We start from the raw sequence: 24,524 nt of genomic DNA, 5'->3' as shown, positions 1-24,524 counted from the left end.
CAGGCTTGGAACCAGCGCAGGTGCGGGTCACGCGTTATTGTCACGTGTGGCGTTGACGCGTCTTGGATCCCACGGTGTCACACGCGGCGCGATCCAACCGGTACTCTGAGGATGGCATTGCAGCAAGTAACGCGCTATCACAAGATTACAGACAACGTAGATGATGGCTATTGCAGGGTCTCCGGCTTCGCGCACTTCCGCTTTTCCGTGCGCCCGGTTTTGGGACATCGCATTTCTTGCCTGCAAACTCCGTGTCAACAAGCACGGATGAGCCAGAGGAACAGTTCTCCCACCAGCTCACGGGTTCCATCGTGGCGCCTGCTAGGATTAGCCGATGCTTGCAATCTCGTCGGACTCACTCACCAGCTTCGCTGGTAGCGAAGATGACGCCCAGATCGTTGCGGGCTGTTGTGATGTAGTAGCTACGAGCATCCCCCAGAGAAATCTGCGGAGGGGATCAGTGACCTAGGTGTGGTGGACGGGCTTGAACTGACCACGACGCCTTTCACGACGTCGCCACCTCTGAAGCAATCCGCAATCTTCACTTTATCCTTTTCGGTGGCGCGCACATCTTGTACGCGTATGATACCGGTGAATTCCTCCCCAGCGGGCAGGGGCACGCCGTCGACCACGGTTATTGCTACGTTTGCTTGCAGGGGCGACAGTCGAGTGACTGACCCGAGCACGACGGAGTTCGGAGCTGGAGGATGCGGCCGTACGGTGTGGATCGCAAGCGTCTTGTCGGTTCAAGATCAATCACAAGGTCATACAAGTGTCGCAGACCGAGAAGCATTGCAAAGAAGACCAACGGATCCTTGGTATCTTGGTTCACCGATCAAACTCGCGCGCACTTGGCCACCCCGCAGGTAGATGCCCGTCCCGAGTTGAGGCACTGGTCCTCTCGGCAAGGCCAAGGGCTGTCCAGGCAGAACGATCTCGGAGGCCATCGAGACAGCGGAATGGAATAGGGTGTTTCACGAACGGGTTTTCGATACGTTTTCGGCTCGATTTCACGCGATTTCGAGTCCGATTTTTGGCAGCACAAGTTGGAGAAAATGGGCGGAAAGCGGGCTGAAAATGAGATCAACGTGAAACCCTCAGTAGATAGGCTGGTTTTCCGTCGATTTTGTACCCTCTGCATGGTCCTGCGGGGATACTGTTCGGGTTTCCTGATATAGAAATCAATCATCGGCATGCCCGCCATACCACTACGCCAGCGCCTGCTGAGGCAGGTCCTGAGATACGCGAGACGATTGCAGAAGATCCGCCGCCGAAACCGAGAAGACGACGACTCAGATGCAACAGAACTAGACGATCTCCAGTCGTATTTCTCAGATTCGGACTTCAACGGCAGCTCAGAGGATGCTACGTCGATATCTTCTATGTCATCCCTATCATCCAGCTCATCCAGCTCATCCACATTCACCTCGGATTCTAGTAATTATGCAGATACATCTGATAATGAATCCATTACCTCCCGCTCCTCAGACATGTCCAGTCTGGCACTCTATCACTCCCGCATGCAAGCTCTTCACGAACACATCAAATATCTTGAGACAACCCGTGTACTCCAGCCGAACAAGGTCTACAAGTTGTCACAGCTCAGCCTTGTCCTCGATGCATACAAACATGAAGATCCTCGTCGCTTCCGGCGCAATCTCCGAGTCTCACCCACGACGTTTGACCGCCTGTTAGGCCGGATTGAACTACATCCCATCTTCCTCAGCACTGGTCCTCGTCCTCAGATGGCAGTTGACAAGCAACTCGCCATCGCACTCTGGAGGTTCGGACATTTCGGTAATGCTGCTTCGGTTGAATCAGTAGCACAATGGGCGGGGACATCAGCTGGGAACGTTGTGAATGCAACACGTCGTGTTATTGTTGCATATCTTGCACTTCATGATGATGTCGTCCGATGGCCAAATGCGGATGCAAAGGAAGCAGCCAAAGCTTGGGTGGAGGCTGCATCGTGTGCTGCCTGGCGTGATGGGTTCTGTATGGTGGATGGTACACTAGTGCCGCTCGCCGAGAAACCTGCATTTCATGGAGAGGGATACTTTGATAGGAAGTCGAACTATTCACTCAATGTTCAGGTATGTTCATTCTATTACTGATAACATGTACTGAGTCCTATGCAGCTCATCACTTTGCCCAACCTACGCATTGTTGACTATGTCATTGGCCATTGCGGTAGTGCACACGACTCTACGGCATTTCTCGACTCAAGGACACTTAACGAGCATGACACACTCTTCCATCGGAATGAGTGGATATGGGCAGACTCGGCGTACCCTATCGAGGCGTGGTGTGTCAGTCCCTACAAGAAGCCAGCAGCAAATATTCCCGAAAACAAGACATTCAACTACTGGGTCTCTCGGGTACGTCTTACCACATATACAGTGTCTTATGCTTACCAATGATCATGCAAAGGTTCGCGTTAAGTCTGAGCATGCAGTAGGGCATCTCAAAGGCCGGTTCCAGTCTCTCAAAGGTCTTCGACAGCAGATAAAAAATGAGGATGATCATCGGCGGGCTCTTGCATGGGTACGCGCCTGCATCGTTATCCACACCCTGATCCATGATATCGAGAGTGGAGAAGAAGACCTGGAGTGGGAAGAAGAGATTATCCTTGCAGGATTGTCATCCGATTCAAGCTCGTCAGATGATGGTGTTGGCACGATGCTCCGTGAGTCGACCAGGGAGTCTCAAGGCCAGCGGAAACGGCGTAAATTGAAGGAAGCGTTATTCTGCAGTGGAGTACTCAACTAGAGAGAGTATCGAATACACTAGAAATGATGCAACTAACTCTATCGTAGCTATGTCGTATGTGCTCGCGCAGGGTGCGCTCTCACCTACGTCATGGCCTGTGCCTCTCTTAACGCCGTTCACCATCGGCACCAAATCACCCAACCACACAGGCGTGTTCAACATGGCGCTGGACGACGACCGCCAGCATACGCACTGCATACCAATGCGCAGCATGCGCTGGCATGTCCGACTGTGGCCCACACGAAGTCAGCGCAGGTGCGTTCGATATCGCTCGCAGCGCCTGCCGCTGGCTCACTCGACCATCGCCGACACATCAGCAACTCACGCTACGGCGGCAGCAGCCATATCATCGTCACCCTCCACGAACGCGCTCGCGCCCATCTGCCGGCTGCGACGCAGCAAGTTCGACAAGGCCCGGGTCGACACCATATACCAGAACCTCTAATTCACTGCGCCGCTGCTCAAGTACTCATCCAAGGCCAGGCTGCACTCGTCTCCGCGCCCGATCACAAGCCACTCCCGAACTCGCCGCCGCCGGACTCGACCTACCACCAGCACGGCGGGATGATCGTCCGCCTCGAGGGGCTGGACGCCCTCATCTGCTTCACGTACGCGTCCTGGGCGCGCGACATGCTCCGCAAGGGCTGCGACCGCAAGGCATGGGAAGGCGTGCTCGGCGTCATGGGCTGGTGGACGAGCCGGTGAGCGCCGTCCGACTCGGCAGGCGAGCGCGAGCGTGCGCTGCTCGGCGTCATGTGCGTATATGCGTATACACTCGACCGGGTGGTGTTTCTGACATCATTATCCTTTCACTCAGATACATGCTACAAGGCTCCATCATGGGCCGGATGGTTACCTTTGCGAACCAGTACACCCTCATGCCCGAGCTCAACAAGCTCAAGACGCGGCGGGAGCAGCTCGCTGCAGAGGCTGCCGCGCTCGCGGCGCAGTCGCTGCCCTTCGGGACCAACGCCTCCACGCCGCCGATGCTGCCCTCGCCCGCGGGCACGAACAGTGCCAATTCGACGCCGAACGTGAAGCCCCAGCAGCACAGGGCCCGGAACCTCGAGCTCAGGCTCGAGTCTCGCCGCGCCCGGTAGTGCGAAAGAACCCCACCTCGCGGCGTCGATCGCGGCCGCGCACCTACAGGCGGCGCCACCGGCCACCAATCCGGTCGACGTCCCGGTTCCCGTCCAGGCGTCCTTCTTGAGCACGCTCCGTGAGCACGCGGACCAGGACCAGCGCGCGCGCGAATGCCTGATGAAGGCGCAGTGCTCACGCTCCCGACGCTCCTTCAGCACTTCCCGAAGACGTTCTCGCGCGTGGTGCATACCACGCTCTCCGCTGCGGACGAGCACGAGCCGGACATCGATGACGACGATGGCGAGCTTTACTGGCCCGGGCAGGCGATCACCGGCGAGGGATTGGCTGGGTGTGTCTCATGGGCAAGGTGATGTCGTGCCAAGCTAGCGTTGCGCTGAACGATGACCGCCGGCGTAGGGACCATGTGTCGACGTGCAACGACGAGCGCGCATCAGACTGCACCCCCAACCGGAGTCAGCACGGTCACGGTCGATATCGCTCGCAGTGCCCGCCGCCGGCTCACTCGAACATCGCCGACACACCAGCAAATCAGGCGAAGCCGGCGTCGCACCAAACGACGACCGCCGGTGGGGTCAGCACGGGCGCGCGGTCGTTATCGCTCGCAGTGCTCGCCGCCGGCTCACTCGAACATCGCCGACACACCAGAAAATCACGCGAAGCCGGCGTCGCGCCGAACGACGACCGCCGGCGTAGGCACCGTGTGCCAACGCGCAAGTGCGCCTGGCACGTCCGGCTGCCGCCCGCACAAAATCATCGCAGGCACAGCCGATGACACTGGCCTATGTTACTAGATAGTTTTCGTATGTTGAATAGAAGCTTTACATCGTAAATATCAAGACAATAAACTAATCTTTTCCGTCTCCGTGCGCATGGAGGTGTTCATTGGATGTCATAGGCTGGGGAAGATCCACTTCGAAGGGATGATCACCGCCAACTTGTATGTCCCCTCCAATATCACCCATTGCGCCCATGTGTGGCATCATGGCATTGGCAGCACCAAAACCGCCTCCACCATTCATCATTCCTACGCCCTGGAGATTCTGCATGACACCGCCGTTCATCATCATTCCGCCGAAGTTCTGCGGACCTCCTCTCCCATTCATATCGCCCATAAACATGGTCATCATGTTACACGCCATGGTCATCATGTTATTCATCATACCCACCTGTGCCGATCGAGCCTCTTGTTCTCGTTCAGCGATACGTTGATCACTTTCAGCCTTTGCACGCTTTGCCTCGAGTTTCTTTGTCTGAAGCTCGAGACGCTTGAGCTGGAGTTGCGACTTGAGGGCTCTGCGCTCCCGATCATCCTCCAGGTCTGCTTGGTGGAGTTCTGCAAAGGCATCGCTTGCGCTTCGCTTGCCCTGAGCTGATGGTGGGACTTTGACGTCCTTCGGTTGATTCTTCAAGGGAGTGCTTGACTGGAAAGCGTCCGTGAGCTTGCTCTTGCCTTTCGACGGCTTTGGTGGTGGTGATGAAGCTCGGGGCTTGATATCTGGGACGATCTCGGGGGGTACAGGTGCATCAAGGAGTACACGGTCATCACCATTGTCGGCACCTGCGGGCGCTATGTTGTCCTTGATGCCGAGTTCCTCGTCCGAGTCGGGCAGGGTATCGGGCCAATCAACGCTACCCTCTCTGAGTCTCTCCTCCTCCTCCTCAATACCACTTCCCGCACTTGCACTCTGACGGCGTGCCGCATTGAACAGGTCCTCGGCTTCGTCGTCAAAATTTTGTCCCGCTCTGGAGCTTGTAACTCCCACCGGCCGGTAGTTCGGTAGCTCCGACCACATGGCGTGAAGATCATCCCAGAATATCCATTCCTCCCGGATCTGCTCTATGGTGCAGGTTAGCATTCCTAGGACTCAAGGAACATACCACTGAACATACGAAGTAGATTGGCAGCCTCTGTCTCATCAAGCTTGACACCCGTACCGGTCCCCTCTAAGTCTCGAACATATGCCTGATATGTCTTCTTCAAGCTGCAGGGCGTGGCATTAGGCATATCCAAATAAGGTAAGTATGACCCGTACCGTTGGAATTGCTGCTGTGTTGACCGGGCATACCGTGCGGGATCCTTGGCGTAGTCTTCACAGAGCTCTGCTCTTGCCTCGCCCGCAAAGATCGGGTCACGGAATACTGCCTCTGCAAGCTCCGCAAACATGATAGACTTGGCTGTATGTGATTGAACTCTCTGGCGCTTCTGCTTCTTGGCCTCACTCGTGGAGTCACTGAATATCTTGATGCGGAACTTTGGGTTTGCACTGAGGTATGCGATACAGGCCTGTGTGTACTCCGGATGTTTATCCCAGAGGATAGGGGGAGGTTTGCTCTCCCCCGAGCCCTCCACTGGAGCCTTCTTGGTGCCCTTCGTACGCTTGGGTGGCATAATAGGTAGATAGATATGTACAAGTTGTGCGATAACACTCGGGGGACGGGCATCAGTCTGACGGGTCTGACTCAGCTACTGGTAGCACGTGGAAGCGAAAAGCAGACTGAAAATCGGAACGAAAACGGTGCAGAAGCAGCGTTGACCGCGCTTTTCCATACTTGCAAAACGGAGCGAAAACGAGCACAGGTGTTGTACGGCCGATTATTGCCGAAGTCAAAAGCGAAGACCAAAATCTCACAAAAATCGGTGGAAAGCGGTCCGAAAATCTGTTCGTGAAACACCCTAATGGGTTGCGGCAGGAGATATCGTCGGAATTTTGCGGATTGGCCCGTGACCGGGAAAGTTGGCACTCGACCAGTCTGACGCGCTCGTCCTTCCTTCCTCGACGCTTCGCTCCCTGCCATGACCGCGCCAAGGCTCGCCCGCATCCTCGCCAGGAGTAAGCTTACAGTGATACTGGTCGCGACTCCCGCTGACTATCGGCTAGACTTCCACGTCTCCGCGCGCCGCCATGAACTCGCCAAGTTCGCGATGCCCGCCATGAGCCCTACCATGACGGAAGGCGGCATCGCCAACTGGAAGAAGAAGGAGGGCGAGTCCTTTGCTGCGGGAGATGTACTCCTTGAGATTGTGCGCCTTGCGGTCTTCATGCCGCTGCCACGACGCTGACACGTCGACACGCTTGCAGGAAACCGACAAGGCGACGATCGATGTCGAGGCTCAGGATGATGGCATTCTGGCCAAGATAATAGTACGTCCGCGCGCTGCTCTTCTCTTCAATGGCTAGAGCGGTCTTCTTCGATAGAAACCAGACGGTTCCAAGGGTATCGCGGTTGGCTCGCCCATCGCCATCCTCGCCGAGGAGGGCGATGATCTTTCCGGCGCTGAGGCGCTCGCCTCTGAGCCAGCCTCCCAACCTGCCAAGAAACCTGAGCCCCAGGCTGACAAGGGCTCGGAACCGTCAAAAGCCTCAGATGAATCCAAACCTGCGCAGCCCGACAGTCAGGCCGACCATCAGGTCAAGTCACCTCTGCCCACACTCCCTCAAGGCGAACGCATCTTTGCCTCGCCCATCGCGAAGAAGATTGCGCTCGAGCGTGGCATACCCTTGGCTAAAGTCAAAGGCACTGGTCCCGACGGTCGCATTATCCGGGAAGACGTCGAAAATTACAAACCAGAGGGAGCCACGACCGCTACGACCTCCACTCCTCAACCCCACGCGTCCTTGCCCGACTATGAAGATATTCCGGTCACCAACATGCGTCGAACCATCGGCACGCGTTTGACTCAGTCAAAGCAGGACGTGCCCCATTATTATCTTACTGTGGACATTAACATGGACAAGGTTCTCAAGCTCCGTCAGGTCTTCAACAAGGCTCTGTCAGAGAAGGAGGGTGGCGCCAAGCTGAGCGTTAACGATTTCATTGTGAAGGCGGTTGGCTGCGCGTTGGCGGATGTACCGGAGGCAAACTCCGCGTGGTTGGGCGAAACCATCCGCATGTATGTTCCTATCGTTCTGGTTTTGTATATGACTATTCAACCTCATGCTACCACAGGTACAAGAAAGCCGATATCTCCGTCGCCGTCGCAACTCCCAATGGCCTCATCACGCCTATCATCAAAGACGTTGGGTCGAAGGGTCTTGCATCCATCTCTGCTGAAGCTAAGTCATTGGCCAAGAAAGCGCGGGACGGCAAGTTGCAACCTCAGGAATACCAAGGAGGAACTTTCACCATTTCCAACCTCGGCATGTACGACATTTCCCACTTCACGGCTATCATCAACCCGCCGCAGTCCTGCATCCTCGCTGTTGGTTCGACCTCACCGACCTTGGTACCTGCGCCGGAGGAGGAGCGTGGCTTCAAGACCGTAAACATCATGAAGGTCACTCTCAGTTCTGATCACCGGACGGTGGATGGTGCGGTCGGAGCACGTTGGCTCTCAGCTTTCAAAGGTTACTTGGAAAACCCTTTAACATTTATGCTCTGAGCGGCGTAGAACCCTACTCGTGTGGGAGGAAGTTTTGGTGGACGGTTGACCACTCCGTATACTATATTCTCGCAATGTGTCAGGGCTGCGTTTGCCCGTCTATAGACTTTTACTAATTTCCGACCTCTCATGATGCAAGCGGATTGTCCGGTGGCTGTGTCCAGGTGTAGAACGTCAACTTGAATATCAGATCCTTCGTTTTCTCGTTTCGAGCTGACAACACCCACTTTGCGATGCCGAGCCAGCTTGGAAAGATCTCACCCCTCAAGAGACCGGGTTCGTATCTTGGAAGTCAACTGTTTTGCCTCTCAAAGTCTGACAAGCAATCAAAGATCGCCCTTACTTCGCGCTTGGGCTCGAAGGTTCCGCGAACAAACTAGGCGCAGGGATTATCAGACACGGGACGGACGGGACGACTGAGGTACTCTCTAACGTCAGGCATACTTACGTTACCCCGCCCGGAGAAGGCTTTCAGCCCAGAGATACCGCTTTGCATCATCGAGAGTGGGCATTGAGAGTGATCAACGATGCCATCACGAAAGGAGGCGTGTCCTTGCATGACTTAGATTGTATTTGTTACACCAAAGGCATGACAAGTATATCCTGGGCGCCATATCCCAATTGACACAGCGATTCAGGACCGGGTATGGGCGCACCGTTACAATCTGTCGCTTTGTTTGCACGCACGCTCTCTTTACTGTTCAATAAGCCCTTGGTCGGAGTGAACCATTGCATTGGACGTAAGACTAATTGACCATCAGAGCGTTAGAGTCTGACCTGTGACCGGCTAGATATCGAGATGGGTCGCGAAATCACCGGTGCCCAAAACCCGGTAGTGCTGTATGTATCCGGGGGAAATACGCAAGTGATCGCGTACTCGAGACAATGTTACCGTATTTTCGGAGAGACTCTCGATATTGCTGTGGGCAACTGTCTAGATCGATTTGCACGGGTGATCAACCTCAGCAATGATCCTGCACCTGGGTATAATATTGAGCAGGAAGCTAAGAAGTTGGTCAATCTCCGGTATTCAATGACACAGTAGGCTGACATGTATTTTCAGAGGCAAGCGCTTGCTACCTCTTCCTTACGCTACCAAGGGCATGGATATCAGTCTCTCTGGAATCTTGACCGCTACGGAAGCATATACGAAGGACAAGCGGTTCCGACCTAATGGATCTTCTGAAGGCGAAGATGACGACATTATAAGACCCGCCGATCTTTGCTTCTCGTTGCAGGAGACGGTCTACGCGATGCTCGTCGAGATCACCGAGCGAGCGATGGCCCACATCGGCAGCAAAGAGGTCTTGATCGTAGGAGGCGTAGGATGTACGTTTACTCCTGCACGTGGTGCTAGCGATGTCTGACTGCGAACCCCAAGGCAATGAGCGATTACAACAGATGATGGGCATTATGGCGAGCGAGCGTGGCGGCCAGGTTTTCGCCACGGACGAAAGGTGAGTTTGTCCGCCGTACCTACCATACATTATTTAATCACCGCGTGGGCTTAGATTCTGCATTGACAACGGTATCATGATTGCGCAAGCTGGCCTCTTGAGTTATCGCATGGGCAACACGACGCCACTCGCTAAAAGTACCTGCACGCAAAGGTACGCCGAATCCTTCAGAGTCCCTTGATCAACGCATTTGACACGCCTGTAGATTCCGTACTGATCAGGTTCACGTCGCTTGGCGCGCATAGTTAGATAGCATAACGATAGCCACACCTTTCGCGTTCGCCAGGCAATCAATCTCGCACCACGCTCTGCTCTAACATTCGCCATCCAGAGGGATCGGACCTTCGTATCTCCTCAGCCAATGCATCAAACTGCTTCCACCACCATTCATTTAGAATCTGGTACTCGTCGCCCGTTTGTCGCCCATGCCATGGTTTAGTATGGAGTATATAGTGCAAGCATCGCACCTCATCATCTCTCCATAGCGATGCGTGGATGACACGCAGTGTCTTCAGAGCATTATAGCAGTACGGCAACGGTTTCCATCGTCCCTTGAAAAATGCCGCTAAAAGATCTTGATCTGGGAAAGTGAAAAACGGCACATCGGGCGAGGTAGCGAGGTAATGTTGCATGGATTTGAACAGGTCCTCAGATGGGTTGAGCACGACACATCCGGAGTTCAGAAGACCATAGGGCCGAGGAGAATCTTCCAGTATTTGAGGAGGGTTCTTCAATCCCTCAGGATGTTTGACAGAACTATATGCGCAGTTCTCTGGTGTCCTGCATGCTTGTTAGCAGGCGACGCACGTTGCAGTCTGTTGATAATTTACCAGTCCGGGGGGTAGTGAGCGAATTTACGGGGGTTGCAAGCGCAGGCATGCGCAGCCGCTATCCAGTCTGCGGGAAGCTCCAGGTCCATGAGTTCGTCCATGTTCCTCAGGATGAGCATGTCCGAATCCAGAAGGACTACTCGCTGTGCCCCGAGGATGTTCATCGAGAATCCTAATGCAAGAGCAAGGGGTCGCCAACGTACATCGTATTCTGTAAGCTCGAATGCTCTTCCGAGGTCATCATCAACATGGTTTCAAGTTTGAATCGGAAAATCAGAGCTACCTCAGTTTTGTCCACGTATCCGAAAATCTGATGTCCGCCGCCGACAAAGTATGCACTCCATCCTGGGGCTTCATGGGCTGTATCTCTCGCGTGCGGATGTTGCGCCTATGAAGTAGTTCCTTGATATCTACGGCTAGGGACGGTGTGGTCATCACCACCAATGGGTATGCGGCCTTCACTTCTCGCAGACTGTGGTCCAGAACCAGAGTTCCGGCCAGATAATCCAATTTCGTGAGCAACGTGACGAATGCGGCTCTGGGAGTCATGGTGCAGATACCAGTCAAAGCGGTCGCAAACACGAGAGTGGGTGATACGAAGCTGTCGGTGCAGGACGGTCGTCGTACATGAACAATCCTAGGTTGAAGGCCGGCACATTGATGAATGGATCTCGGTAACCGTACGCATCAGTGTGAGTAAGAAAGAGATGCCGCATGGGCAAAATCATGCGGTACATCAGCTTCACGCTCTCTATCCGCAAGGTATTTGTGCATCACGTTCCACAAATGAGACCTCATAATTCTACCAAATATTGGGAGTCATGCCATGTATATCATATCGTGCGAGAGTACAAGAGCGAGGAAAGCATGAAAGGACTAGGTCAAAGTTCTTCACCGCAGACGGCTACGAGATACACGTGTGAGATAGATTGGGAATAAGTGGAAAAACGGTACGCACCGGGCCTCGCGCTCAGACTCGAGCAGAGCAAGTATGTCACGCTCCCTCACAGGGCCCTTGACATTGCGGATGATGGTGCGGCTCGTGTCGTCCATGAATTCAACGCGCACTTGGGTAACGCCTCCGCGTGAGCCAGTGCGGCCAAGAACCTGAAAACGGTCCCAACAGTGAGCAGGTACATCCCATAACCTCGCGAATGCCGAGCAAGACCTTGATGACGGTGGCAAGCTTGACAGGGGCCTTGGAGGATTCCTGAAAGAAGAGTCAGTGGTATGTATCGAGGTTTTTTGGCCATGAGCTGCACCATTTTCTGGGTGACGTGAAATCCGATGTCAGGAGCGACTTTTGTGAGGGAGATGGGGAGGGTGGGAGGACAAAATAAGGTTTGGCGCACAGTTCCTCATTCCAGCCCCGCTCGGCTTTGGCCGAAAAACACAGTTCATTGATCAGTGAATCTGATGGGGAGACGCACGGCACGTGAGCCAATCAGTGCTGTGGCTGATAAAAGAGTCACCGTCGATCGAGGCCGTTTTCTTCGACTCATATGCGGTGCTTCGCGGTCGTATCTCTTAATGCACCTCTCCGCGAATCGAGTATCTACTTCCTATCCTTGGGACCTTGCGCACAGTCAAATAGTGATTAGAAGCTTGCACGTACAATCAGAGCTGCACAAACCCTAGGACGTCAACCCAATCAGCTTACTGCTGCGCCCCGAACGGCATATTCGCGTAGAGTACATAAGGTCGCCCACCTGGGTGGTGCTCCGAGCTAGACGGCGTGTCAGACGTAGGACGCAGTGCCTTGGTCTATCTCCGTGATGGCCAAGAAGAAGAAGACGGCGTTGAAACCGGTTGCCAGAGGGTTCGCTACAACCTCCGTACCGAAGAAGGTTGTTCAGGAGCAAGCACCTGAGGCCGAGGAGTCCTCAGCCGAACCTACACTAGAAAGTGGTGTCAGCACACATGGTACGGCATCAGCTGCCGTGAAACCTGATGTGGTGGATGGGCTTGACCCGGTGAAGGCGGAGGAGCAGTCGCTACAGAACTTGGTTGACAAGTTTCAGGAGAAGACGGAAAAGGAGATAGTTCGTACGGTGAAGGTAACTGAACTCGGTCTGGTTCACTGGAGCCCACCACTAAACCTATGGGTAGGTCATCGAACAGGAACATCGATTCGCGATGGAATTCCCTTTGCTGGATTTGGATCCCACCCATGTTCAGCGTATCTTTGAGTTGGCCGCCATATCAGAAGAGAGTGAGCTTGACACCATGCAACTTCCTATTCAGGTCGATGCTAATGCTGCAGCTAGGTCTAGGCAAGAAAACTGTGGAAGGATCGGAAGAAACAGCCGTTGCCCGCCTTGGCGTCACCTATGGAGTCTTACGCCGGCTCAATTTCAGCGAGGAGAGAGTTCAAGAATGCCTGAGATCTATCGACAGCGTTGATCTCGATGACGCATACGATTGGGTATGGCGGGTTCCTTGGTTGCGGGCAACACTAACTCGTGAGATTAGCTGTATATGCATTGCGAGGAGGAGGAGTTGCTCCAGGATAGAGGTATGCATACCACCTTCTTATAAGCTGTCATGGACTCTAAGGCTCATGGACAGGAGTGACTGATTCGATCCTCAAAACACCAAGAACTCCCAGAACCCCCATGACACCGCGCACCCCTCACCACGAGCGAATGCCCTCTGCATCCGCGCGAGCAGCACGGAAATTCCTGGCGCTACCTGAGACCAGCCCCTCAAAGAACGTCACCGCTGGCCAGCCACCATCGCCAATGCTCACATCCACGAAGCCACCTTCGCGTCTCAGCCCTCTGGCCCCTGCATACGTACCTAAAGCTCAGCTGAACACAAACTGGCCCGAAGCCGGGGCGATGCTTCTATCGACAATGGTTCAGGACACAGAGGAGGATACAAGACCGTCGACACCCTTTTCCGTCGGGGTGGCGACCTCGTCGTCGATTTCTCTCGATTCCCTCCCTCCAGGCGATTTACCGGTAGAAGACGAACGAAGCATGGTCAAAGCTCGCATATTGGCTTCCTACGGTCGGAACACGACAGGCGCAGATGCGTTGGCCTCCCATTCGCATTCTTCGCATGGGTCACCTGAACCCGATGACCCGCATTTGGAGTATGTCACACTCAAACTACAACTAGATGAATTGACGACGGATCGTCGACAAGCTCGTGAAACCCGCGGGGACGATGTGATACAAGCCCTGCGTAACAAGCTAAACGAAATGAGGAATCGCTACTTCTTCGATGAACGGGATGCAGAAGTCTTATATCAGCAAGAACGTAGAAGACTCGATTCTGTAGCTTTAGAGGCACGGTTGCGCAGCTCTGAGGAGGCTACTCAACCTTCACCTCTGCAAATCCATAGTATTCCGTCGGCCACCCTTAATGATGAACCAAAGGCTTCACCCGTCAAGCACCGCCCGCCGCACCTTTTGTCCACGCCCGCGACGACCAAGGAAAATGTAGTTGATGTCTTTGACGAGCAATGCGACGAGGCCGGCGGTCTTCTGGAGATTCTCGAGGAACCGAAACCTGAAGTGACGAATGAAGGCATTACTGTCCGCGTGCGCGACATGGCGCTCCCGAAGCATTTCTCAGGCCGTACACCCAAGGTGCTACTGGCGGAGACCGTGAAGAAGCTGGATCGATACGCTGCCGTCACGTACTCCTGTATTTCTGGTTATAGCCGAGCCGTCAGAGCGTCAGTCAGCATCCGCGGTGACATCGTCAAGGGAGGAGATTGGAACATGCAGGACGTAGCTTGTCATGATCAAGGTCAAGCCGAACAATATGTTGCAACTATCGCTCTGCATGCTCTCAGCTTCCCCGTCTCGGAAGGATTCGCTGTCGGAAACACTGCTTCCGCCAACACGCAGACATCCTTCAGAGTACTACCGCCTATCTACCGAGATCTATGGGACGAACTCGAAGTGGAGAGGAAAGCAAGAAATGACGCCACTAACAGATCAATATGGGCCAAACTCAGGGACATCGTGGCTCCTAAACTAGAAAAGTCTACCAAGGTCAGTTATATTGAACATCTCCTATCGCAAGCTATCGATTGCCGCCACTGTAGCCCGTGGAACGGATCGTCAAAACCGAAACTGCGAGGTACCAAGGAGGAGCCCGGAGAGTGATGGGCACAGCTAGTGATCTCTCGTCTGATGAGATTAGGGCTGGCTTCCAAGCACGACAATCCAGTCCTGCGTACCAAAGCATGCTGGTGCGTTTCACGACAATGACTGGACTTGCGTGTTTTTATGCTGTCCGACAGGCCCAGCGCCACCAGTTGCCGATCGCGCAATACCGACAAGAGATACTGAACACTTTGGATTCTTCCCAGGTTCTCGTGCTCAGCGGGGAAACAGGGTGGTGAGCCTTATGTCGTTCCCATCCACCCATCCGTTCGATCAAGCCTTCACAGCGGGAAGTCAACGCAAGTTCCGTCATTCATACTTGAAGATCAGTTATCGCAGGGCAAGCATTGTAAGATATACTGCACGGAACCACGCCGTATCTCGGCTATATCTCTCGCTCAACGCGTATCCGGGGAGCTGGGTGACCCTCCAGGTTCTGTCGGATGTGTCGGTTCCCTGGTGGGATACTCTATACGGCTTGAGAGCAACACCTCTAAAACGACCCGTCTGGCATTCGTTACGTACGGAATCGCATTACGCATGCTGGAGAGCGGCAGTGGCGAAGGAGGGCAGGGCACAGCATTCGACGAAATCACAGTAAGCCTGTCCGAATTTGCGACGTACCGAACTCTGATCGCGGCTCTTAAAGCATATCGTGATCGACGAAGTACATTTTTACATGCATGCAATGGGGCACACGGACTCATAGTCGTGCAGGTTCACGAGAGGAGCATCGAATCGGATTTCCTGCTTATTGTCCTGAGGTCTTTACTCCAACAGAGGGCAGATTTGAAGTGAGGGCGAAAAGTCGTATCGCCTTCAGCTTGCTCATTGGCATGAGTTTCAGGGTCATCCTTATGTCTGCCACAGTGGACGCGGAAAAGATATCTGATTACTTCGGGGGGTGTCCCGTTGTCAAGGTGCCTGGGCGCACCTTCCCTGTCGACACGAGGTATCTGGAGGATGCGATACAGTTCACTGGCTGGGCCATTTCTGAGAATTCACCGTATGCGAGACGATGTGCGTCGTTCACCGTCACTGACTCTCCCTGACGCGTATGAAAACTGGACGATAGTACATGACAAGTTTTATCGTGGCAAGAACCGGCCAGAATGGTCGGAGGAGACTGCTCTCGGTGATTCTGACGAAGATACTGCCGTCCAAGAGAATATCAAGCTCGAGAAACGCTACTCAGACAGTACCGCAGCAACAATCAACCTTCTCGATGAACGGTTGATTCCGTATGATCTGATTATGCGACTCATTGAACGCATTTGCTTCGAAGATCCGGACTATAGTTTTTATTCCAGTGCCATTCTCAGTAAGATTTCAAGTTAGTCTGTTGCCTGGCTAGATCTCAACGATCCAACGTAGTATTCATGCCTGGCTTGGCTGAAATCCGTCGTTTAAACGACATGCTCTCAGCGCACAGACAGTTTGGAGGCGCAGAATTTGTCATTTATCCCTTACATTCCACAATCTCCAGCGAAAATCAGAACGCTGTATTCAACGTTCCGCCATCAGGCATTAGGAAGATAGTCATCGGTAACGAATTTCCCTTGCTTCATGTGACTGGGCTATAACCAGACGTGCTAGCAACGAACATCGCCGAGACGGGTATCACGATCCCAGACATTACTTGTGTCATCGATACGGGAAAGCACCGAGAGATGAGGTACTTACCCGCGCTTGCTTTCGCATTTCCATATTGACTATCACTCAGGTTCGACGAGAAGCGCCAAATTAGTCACCTCGTCGAGGCTTTCATCGCGAAGAGCAACGCTGCACAGAGGCGTGGCCGTGCTGGGCGCGTGCAACATGGACTCTGCTTCCACCTGTTCACCAAAGTGAAGCATGACACCATGGTGAGATAGCGCTTCGAAGATGGAACATTATCCTCACCGCTGTTCTAGATGGTGGAACATCCATTGCCAGAGATGATGCGCCTGAGTCTGTCAGATCTCGCCCTTCGCATCAAAATCATGAAGGTCAACCTTGGATCTTCAATTGAAAATGTTTTGATCAGAGCGCTCGACCCGCCGTCGTCGATAAACATTCAGCGAGCTATATCCGCGCTGGTCGAGGTGAGTAGCAAAGGACTCTCACCGAAGTACTAAATTTAACGCTTGTCGGGCACATCAGGTTCGCGCGTTAACGCCGACTGAAGAGATCACCCCTATGGGGCGTCTCTTGAGCAAGTTGCCAACTGACGTTCATCTCGGGAAGTTCCTACTTGTCGCCACCCTTTTCCGATGCCTGGATCCTGCTCTAACCATCGCCGCTGCTCTGAATTCCAAATCGCCCTTCTTGACACCCTTTGGCCACGAAGATGAGGCAGAAGCGAGGAAGAACGTATTTCGCATCGGTGAGTCACAACCTGTATCCGAAGGTCCGGGCTACTCACAGACATGCAACAGAAAACTCGGACTTCCTTACACTTCACAATGTATTCTCTAGTTGGCGTCGCGTGAGCATGGGTCCTGGTTCGGCGCACAAATTTTGTCGCCAGAACTTCCTCAGCCATCAGGTGTGTTACATACACTCTTTGTTAGGTGAATCAACCGCGTTGACCATTGGTACAGAACTTGCAGCAAATCGAGGAACTTCGTCAACAGTTTTTGGGGTACGCTAATGATACATATCGCCGTTCGTGTGCTAAACACTCAAGCACCTCAGTTACCTGATCGATTCTTCCTTTGTGCAAGTCTCCAGAACATTCATCAGAGAGCTTAACCGGTTAGTGCGGGGTTACATCCACTGAGGATCCAGCCTTATTAACGCCGCGCAGAGCTCGGTATGGTCGAAACAAGGCCCGTTTTGTTACGATACCACCGGAACTTGATGCGAACTCTGGCAATATTGCGATAATTAATGCAGCACTAGCCGCTGGGCTTTATCCCAAGATTCTCTCCATCGACGGAAAGGCTCAAATGCGTACAATCACGAATGAAAAGGCTGCTTCATTCCATCCCTCATCGGTCAATTTTGGACGCAAGCCAACGGACTTTGGCGTCAACTATCTGTCGTACTTCACGTTGATGTCCGTGCGGCGCTTTCATAACGTTAAACTGCGCTGATGCTAGTTATAGGCAATCAAAGAAATTATATGCTTGGGAGACAGGTCCAGCCGATGATGTCGCACTACTGCTCTTATGTGGAGATCCAGATTTCAAGGTAATCTTACACCACGTTGCAACATCTTTCCTGGTACTCACCGGGGGCTGTCTCAGCTCATATCTGATTCAGTCATCGTCGATCGCAAGATACGATATAGAATCCCTCCGAAAACGCACATCGCATTGAAACACCTGCGGCATCAGCTCAACGCATCTCTAGCCTTACAGTTCCGTGGGCAGCCTCTGACGGAAAGCCAGGTTCTCTGGAGTCAGATGGCCGAAAATGTCTTAGGAAAGATCAAGATCAAGGAAGACGGTGAAAGTGATGGCATCAGTCGCTCTATCGTGGTAGTCAACAATTCGCGGTAAACGGTCGACGTCGGCATTCAGGAATAAGGTAGAAACACGCTCCACGCTGTACCGAGCCATCGTGGTAATAGAGTGCCTTGTTTAACTCAACACTCCCGATCCTGTTCATAATGAAGAGCTTCCGGACCATGAATAGATGCAAAAGATAGTCCAAAACATACGAAGGTGTTATACTGAAGCAACTACAAGGAGAACAAACAAGATGATCTAGCATTACATGTGACAATGCCACCATTATACAATGATACGTTATATGCATGAAGGTTACTACTGAGGGTCCTGTCCGTTCCGTCATCATGAATTTGCAAGCGGGGTATTGGTTCCCCCAGTATCCCTCTTCCTTCTCGTGCCAGGTTTCGGTCCTGGCTTGCGCCTCGGCGCATTCGGATCACGCTTCTGCCCGCGTTTCCGACCCTTTGTGGGGACCGCTCCGGTATCCTCGACAACCGACTCCAGAGCAGCCCCCACCTCCTGAGCACCCTTCTGATTACTGAAAAATTCGTCGCCCTCATCATTCCAGATATCATTAACCGCGTTGGCCCCTGCATCCGCTGGTTGCTTGCCCAAGTTCCTGGCGGACCTCTTCGCGGAAGATTCTAGGTTTGCCAGTTGATCGTCGTTGAGTAATAACGAGACGATGTCGCTAGGTTTGGTGACGTCGGTGAGATTCTTGTTACCAACCACGATATCTTGGACCTGCGTGCAACGTGTAAGGGATTTTCAACAGATCAGGACAGGACTTGGCGTACATCTTTCTTCACACGGGCCAGCTGCACGATGCGCTCGTCTATAGTGCCTTTGGTGATTAAACGGTATACAGTCACTTGGCGAGTCTGCCCTAGTCGATGAGCACGATCCATAGCCTGCGCATCGTTCGAGGGGTTCCAATCGTGATCGTAGAATATCACCGTGTCAGCGGCCGTGAGGTTGATACCCAACCCGCCCGCGCGCGTGCTGAGAAGGAAGACGAATATATCCGGCCTTGACAGAATAAGCGCCGGCACACTCCATAATACCGGACCGATATACCTTGTTTGCCATTCAATGACCATATCCCGCCTGTCTTCTAGTTTGGACGAGCCGTCTAATCGGAGATATTTGTGCTGCCGGAAAACCAGGTACTCTTCCATCAGGTCAAGCATCCGTGTCATCTGGGAGTAAATGAGCACGCGATGGTCTCCAGCCTTCAGCTCTTGGAGTAGTGAATCCAAGCGGGCCAATTTCGCTGAGTCGTAGATCAATCGCTTGGCATCAGGAACTTGCATGACCGACATCGGGAGTTGGTCATCTCCAGATGACGCAAGCAGACCAGTGACCGGGGCTCCGGGTAGCAATTCTTGATAAATTTCTGTTGCGTTCTCGGAGTTCACGAGCGTAGGAGGGAGTCCGTACAGTGCCAATGAAGCCAAGGGCGCATCAAGCACGCGTGACTGGTGTTCCAGGAAAGAGCGATCGGTGCAGTGAACGGATATCGGAGGTGCTACAGCTGGAGGCACATAGAGCCTCATGATAGCACGAGATAAAGGTGACTCGTTCCAGATAGTCGTAGATATCCGTCGTAACGCTGGAAAACCTTCTAGAAGAACATCGTTGAGAAGGGGAGTGAAGTGGCCTGCTTCCAGGATATCGGAACAGGTGGATTCCCTAAAACGCAGCGTCAATATTGATTGAACATAGTGATTCACCAAATACGTACAACCAGGATGTGTCTTGCGCCTGCTCCGCACGCTCGATAGTGGCGGACAGATGTCGACGTATGAGTGGCGAAACACAGATCTTATGGACTTCCCCTGGTGAAGTGTTGAGCAGGCGAAGGAAGGCAAAAGAGGAATCATCTATAGGCAGTTCAGCGATGTACGTAAGTCAGAAAGCATCAAGCATACTGTCTGCAACCAGGGAGTGATATATGCGCTCCGTATCCCATATATTCATCAGGCGATGAAGGGACCCCCTCTGGAAGTGCGGATGGGAATCCTCAGCTGGAATGCCGACTAAACCGCCTTCGCGGTAGAATAGATTGGGTAATTTGTACTCGATGGGATTGCGCGTTGAGTAAGCGAGGTGAACGAAATCGCCGTCGCGGTTCAACGGTCCTGACCGACCAAATTCGGCGAACGAAAAAGGGGCTATGACGTCGGCACGCTCGAAAAGCTCGGGGTGGTTGCAGACCTAAGTTGCGATTAGAGAATTGTCGGGTACCATGATAACCTACACGTACTTTGCGGAACTGCATGACAAGGTTCATGAGAGATCGAGCGGAGTCGGGATCACCTATGTTTGCCGCACGTTCCAGCAATTCCGTGACGGAGACATTGGACAGGAGCGCTCTGTACAGCGATCGTTGCCTTGCGCTGAGGTCCACGTAAATATCCTTCTCGATCTTGACCGACATTATTAGTGTACGATCTCCTGATGCCGGGATACAGATACCTTTTCGCTGAGCTCATTCTGGACATGTCGCTTGACTCGACGCAACATGAAAGGTTTGAGAATCATATGTAAACGACGCAGTTGATGTTCGCTGAGTCTACTCCCTTTGCCTTCTGCTGCGCCCTCGATGTCCTTCGAGAACCATTCGTTAAACTCATCATGTGAATCGAATAGACTAGGCATGATGAAGTGGAGAAGCGCCCATAGCTCTGCGCCGGTTAATACAAACGTTTCAAGACACAACATAAATCGAAGCCTGCTCACCCTGCATGGAGTTTTGAATGGGTGTTCCAGTAAGCAAAAGGCGATTGCGGCAGTTCATGCCAAGAAGGGTCTTCCATCGTACACTAGCGGAGTTCTTGATGTTTTGAGCTTCATCAAGAATCATGTATTGCCACTTCAATCGCTGGAAGTACTGCTGATCTTGGGTGATCTGCAGTACTATCAGAAAAAGTTAACTCGACCCAACACGCGATTACATACCAACTGGTAGCTAGTGATAAGCACGTGAAAGGGTGCGTCCTTGTCATAGCTGATATCCTTCTTGCTCCAAACCTTGCGTAGCGTGGCACGGTCTTTCACTGTGCCCCAGTAAGGCAGGGCTTTAAGATTCGGCACGAATCGAGTGAGTTCCTGCTGCCAGTTGTGCAACGTCGACGCCGGTGATACGACCAAGAATGGTCCCCAAATGTCGTGTTTCTCTGCGAGGTAAGCCAAGAGAGAAATGGACTGTACAGTCTGTATGCCACAGTCAGTCAGGTTTGTTGTTATGAATCAGAATATAGTTTACCTTGCCCAGACCTAGAATACGCAAGTGTGAGCGAGTCTGTTGCAAGGGCAAGAGGAAGGCGCGCACCCATCTCATCGGCCAGAATGCCGTTGATTCCCTGCTCGTATAACGTCGCAAGCCAGTTGAGACCCTTGAGCTGATACTCTTTAAGCTGCGCCATGAGCATTGCAGGTTGTTGTATGGTCAATTCCCCTAGAGACGTGGGATTTTGGAAGTTGAGCTCGTCGGAATCCACTGCGAACACATTTCAATACAGTGCCTTCCGAATATGTGAGGAGCACTGACGATCAACAAGCGGTGTGGCTGATGTCGTAGCAGCTCCCGAAGCCGACGGTGACTCCGAGTCCTCACGGACATGTGCCTGGCCTTTCGCCAACTTGAGTGCCTGGTTGGTCTTCCGCTCCAAAGCAGCCTGAGAATCAAACTGCTGTGCCTTGGCCTTGGCCAGCGCAAGAGCTTCTTGCGCATTGCGGCTGGCGTGATTGTACAGGTTTGTTTCGTCATCTGCGAGCCAAATCAGTCCAAGAATACGCGCAATGCCGTGTTCCGTACCGTCATCGAAGTCGATTTCCTTCAGCGAGCCACTTGGAGTGCGCAGATAGTCAGCGCCCGGTGGTGCATTGGCCGCCAAAGCATCTTCTCCCTCAATTTCGGCAGCTGAGCACTTATGAGTGAAATGTAAGCACCAGATGTAGGTCAACGCGCACTCTTGAGCTTGCTCCCAACAAAGTGGCTGTAGAGCTCCGTTTGGCTGATCAAGAACTCCAGTTTCCTGGCCTGTCTCGCAGCCTCTCGTTTCTCTTCTTCCATTTTCTGCCGGTCAAGGTCTTCCTTAAGCTGCCGTTTACGCCAGTCGCGTTCCTCCTTCTCATTCTTCTTCCATGAGATTAGCATTTCGCGCATGAGTCGCTTGCCTCGGCTCTGTACGTCCTTGGCGTTCCTGGGTGTCTTCGTGAAGGGCCGACGAGCCTGGATGGAAGCCAGAGTCGCAAGCCGTTTATGTTGTGCCTGCCGTGCTTGATAACCCAACGCGTGATACCGGTAGACCTGCAACAATATGATGATGGGTGTGCATATGATCGGCAGCCACTCAACTGAGCTCACCTTGACAACGTCCTTTCTCGCGATGGTAAGCCATACCTTCCGCTGAGACTCTTCGAGGGCCTTGACTCGCTTCAATAAGGTGGCGTGATCGGCCTTCCTCGCCTTTTTCATAGCCGGAATAGGTTCATCGAGCTCCAGAAGAGTGGATGCCGTGAGTGCAGGTGACGCAGGCCCGGACGCAGACGGTGTCCCACCACGCGATGCGGAGGTCGACGCGGAGGGTTCCATGAGCCCATCTTGCGTATGTGGTGGAAACGTCTTTTTCTTCTTGCCTCGGTGGCCCCTGGGCGTAGAAGTAGCACTATCCACACTTCGTTGGTCGGCAGGTATTTGCTTATTCTTGCCCTTGCCCATGGCAGAGATGGAAGGAGCGTGGCCAGGTAGGTACGGTTGATCGTACGGTGTAAGCTGGTCTGCGGCGCGCTCAAGCTCGGCGGCAATGTCCTCTCCACTAACGCCCAGCCTTCGTCGCTTGCGAGAGTGCGACTTGCGAACGGGAACCTCCAGATCACTACCGCTGTCGGAAAAGGGTCCAGCAGCGGGTCTCTTTGCGCCTACTGGCAGCCCCCCACGACCGAGCGCGAAATCTTCCAACGCCCGAGCAGCATCCTCGGCGCTGTTGAAATCATCTTGCGAGTGCGCATGGCGATGCGAAGATTGATCCCATTCGTCGCCGTCAAGAGACTCGAACTCGTCCACAGATACCACTGAGGGTGAGCGTTCGTGAATGGCGGAGTGCCGATTGTCGGCCGGGACGACCAAAGGGTACATAGGAATAGGCGGCGGAGGAGGCATGGTTGCTAACCGTGAGGCGTAATGCTGGGACATCATGCGAGCAATCTCATTGTTACGTTCCTAATGTGATGAACATTCAGCCCAGCGGAGATGTACTTTGAGCAGGATAACTCACCACGCAACTGATTTCGAACCAGGTTCCGACCTGCTTCTGCCGCTTTCGTGTTTCAACCATGTAATCGGCGAGTTCGCCCAGCCAAACCTCCTCGCAGTCATCCAGATCGGATGACGCGAGTCTTCGCTCTTCCTCAGTAGGAATATAAGGCTCGGGGGTGAGCTGCCTTGCATGTCCTGGAGGTGAGGGAGGTCGCTGTTGCTGCTTGGTTTTTGACGACGTCCGCCTTGACGACTTCCCGTGAACGTTGTGAGCGGGCCGTGCATCTTGGCAAGTAACATGCACTTACGCGTCTGGTCGCTGGCTGGTAGTCTTCATCGTCCTGCGTCGCCTTTTTCTTCCTCCTGCCAGAGGTGTCGCCATTTTTCCTTCCGCCATAGGACTCCTCCTCCGTGTTGTCGTCGTCTTCGGGAGGGGGCTGCCCCGGGCCTCGTTGTCGATAGTAGTTCCCGCCTTGTCCAAGCGGAAACATGTTCCCTTGCACATGCTCTCCCGAGTATGGATCATAGCCACCGGCGCCTTCGTATAGCGGGGGTTGGTATGCGGCTCCTCGGGGCACGGGCGGATGCTCGTTAAGAGGGCGCGGGGGAGACCGGCGAGGCGATATCGTCGCGCGCCTCGGCCGCGAGCTGCTGATCGCTGGGGCATCGGCCGTCGTCGGAGGCGGCTTCGGCGGCGAAAACGCGGGGGTAGGTGGCTCCGAGTCGTTGTTCAAGATCCTGCTGAGAGACATGGCGGGCCGCTCGACGACTTGCTTGACTGGCCGGCCGGTGTCGGGGGCGGAACGAGGCGCTCGCCCGGGCAATATCAAGCAACGTTCGACGGTCTAGCGGGGTTGCGGGGAGAGACTGCGGAGGCGCTGTTCAGTGGGTAGTGACGTCGGGAGCGGGCGCGGAGGTCGTGCTCGTCGTCGTGGGCGACGGCGAGGACGACGGTGGGCGTGGTGGTTAGGTGGCAAAGGCCTTTTTTGAGTTGAGCTTGATGCGGGCCCGGCCCTGAGTGACGCGGCATCGCTTTTTGGCCCGAGCGAACTTCGCCTGGAACTCGACGTGCTCGAGCTGCCATGTCCAAAAAAGGAAACCAACAGCTTCTCGAGGTGGGAGAACCAACGGACGAGTCCTCTGCCGCCGTGCAACATCTCTC

General features: G+C 53.7%; 7 protein-coding genes across 7 annotated transcripts; 3 read left to right on the top strand and 4 right to left on the bottom strand.

The window, feature by feature from the left end:
• Window positions 1-98: 98 nt before the first annotated feature.
• On the bottom strand, window positions 99-957 carry PUNSTDRAFT_117746 (uncharacterized protein). The gene is made up of 5 exons (XM_007379030.1): window positions 810-957; window positions 495-737; window positions 364-445; window positions 294-318; window positions 99-240 (listed from the first exon to the last, which is right to left on the bottom strand). The coding sequence occupies exons 1-5, from the start codon at window positions 945-947 to the stop codon at window positions 168-170; spliced, it is 561 nt and encodes a 186-aa protein (XP_007379092.1). The 5' UTR covers window positions 948-957; the 3' UTR covers window positions 99-167.
• Window positions 958-2,901: 1,944 nt separating this feature from the next.
• PUNSTDRAFT_117745 (uncharacterized protein) lies at window positions 2,902-4,728 on the top strand. The gene is made up of 3 exons (XM_007379029.1): window positions 2,902-3,024; window positions 3,087-3,524; window positions 3,587-4,728. Exons 2-3 carry the CDS (start codon window positions 3,429-3,431, stop codon window positions 3,977-3,979), a joined length of 489 nt encoding a protein of 162 aa, XP_007379091.1. The 5' UTR covers window positions 2,902-3,024; window positions 3,087-3,428; the 3' UTR covers window positions 3,980-4,728.
• Window positions 4,729-6,007: 1,279 nt separating this feature from the next.
• PUNSTDRAFT_22244 (uncharacterized protein) lies at window positions 6,008-6,217 on the bottom strand (the record flags this gene model as incomplete). Its single annotated transcript, XM_007379028.1, has 1 exon — window positions 6,008-6,217. A coding segment is annotated over one exon (210 nt), but the record flags the coding sequence as incomplete, so codon positions are not given.
• A 441-nt stretch (window positions 6,218-6,658) lies between these two features.
• On the top strand, window positions 6,659-11,173 carry PUNSTDRAFT_80313 (pyruvate dehydrogenase). The gene is made up of 15 exons (XM_007379027.1): window positions 6,659-6,704; window positions 6,753-6,895; window positions 6,954-7,016; window positions 7,071-7,765; window positions 7,822-8,530; window positions 8,587-8,841; window positions 8,893-8,994; window positions 9,046-9,265; window positions 9,318-9,583; window positions 9,636-9,711; window positions 9,766-9,864; window positions 9,917-10,491; window positions 10,542-10,684; window positions 10,745-10,769; window positions 10,825-11,173. The coding sequence occupies exons 1-5, from the start codon at window positions 6,668-6,670 to the stop codon at window positions 8,252-8,254; spliced, it is 1,371 nt and encodes a 456-aa protein (XP_007379089.1). The 5' UTR covers window positions 6,659-6,667; the 3' UTR covers window positions 8,255-8,530; window positions 8,587-8,841; window positions 8,893-8,994; window positions 9,046-9,265; window positions 9,318-9,583; window positions 9,636-9,711; window positions 9,766-9,864; window positions 9,917-10,491; window positions 10,542-10,684; window positions 10,745-10,769; window positions 10,825-11,173.
• A 325-nt stretch (window positions 11,174-11,498) lies between these two features.
• On the bottom strand, window positions 11,499-11,754 carry PUNSTDRAFT_28210 (40S ribosomal protein S28; the record flags this gene model as incomplete). Its single annotated transcript, XM_007379026.1, has 2 exons — window positions 11,499-11,648; window positions 11,710-11,754. Coding segments are annotated over 2 exons (195 nt in total), but the record flags the coding sequence as incomplete, so codon positions are not given.
• Window positions 11,755-12,066: 312 nt separating this feature from the next.
• PUNSTDRAFT_117741 (P-loop containing nucleoside triphosphate hydrolase protein) lies at window positions 12,067-18,203 on the top strand. The gene is made up of 23 exons (XM_007379025.1): window positions 12,067-12,598; window positions 12,651-12,753; window positions 12,809-12,966; window positions 13,014-13,056; window positions 13,110-14,548; window positions 14,602-14,748; window positions 14,800-14,897; window positions 14,950-15,259; window positions 15,312-15,329; window positions 15,380-15,456; window positions 15,510-15,682; window positions 15,738-15,983; window positions 16,037-16,207; window positions 16,259-16,337; window positions 16,386-16,527; window positions 16,576-16,746; window positions 16,805-17,027; window positions 17,080-17,189; window positions 17,245-17,285; window positions 17,339-17,398; window positions 17,451-17,702; window positions 17,752-17,836; window positions 17,893-18,203. Exons 1-23 carry the CDS (start codon window positions 12,317-12,319, stop codon window positions 18,145-18,147), a joined length of 4,683 nt encoding a protein of 1,560 aa, XP_007379087.1. The 5' UTR covers window positions 12,067-12,316; the 3' UTR covers window positions 18,148-18,203.
• Window positions 18,204-18,441: 238 nt separating this feature from the next.
• PUNSTDRAFT_117740 (uncharacterized protein) lies at window positions 18,442-23,936 on the bottom strand (the record flags this gene model as incomplete). The annotated part of the gene is made up of 17 exons (XM_007379024.1): window positions 23,671-23,936; window positions 23,382-23,615; window positions 22,472-23,326; window positions 22,075-22,414; window positions 21,920-22,024; window positions 21,653-21,871; window positions 21,434-21,601; window positions 21,368-21,378; window positions 21,061-21,315; window positions 20,842-21,010; window positions 20,578-20,786; window positions 20,366-20,527; window positions 20,031-20,316; window positions 19,844-19,982; window positions 19,177-19,791; window positions 18,897-19,128; window positions 18,442-18,843 (listed from the first exon to the last, which is right to left on the bottom strand). The coding sequence occupies exons 1-17, from the start codon at window positions 23,851-23,853 to the stop codon at window positions 18,442-18,444; spliced, it is 4,584 nt and encodes a 1,527-aa protein (XP_007379086.1). The 5' UTR covers window positions 23,854-23,936.
• Window positions 23,937-24,524: the final 588 nt, after the last annotated feature.

Source organism: Punctularia strigosozonata (genome assembly GCF_000264995.1).
Source record: "Punctularia strigosozonata HHB-11173 SS5 unplaced genomic scaffold PUNSTscaffold_1, whole genome shotgun sequence".
NCBI lineage: Eukaryota > Fungi > Basidiomycota > Agaricomycetes > Corticiales > Punctulariaceae > Punctularia > Punctularia strigosozonata.
The sequence above is the reverse complement of the archived record's forward strand: the minus strand, read 5'-3'. Positions and strand labels throughout refer to the sequence as shown.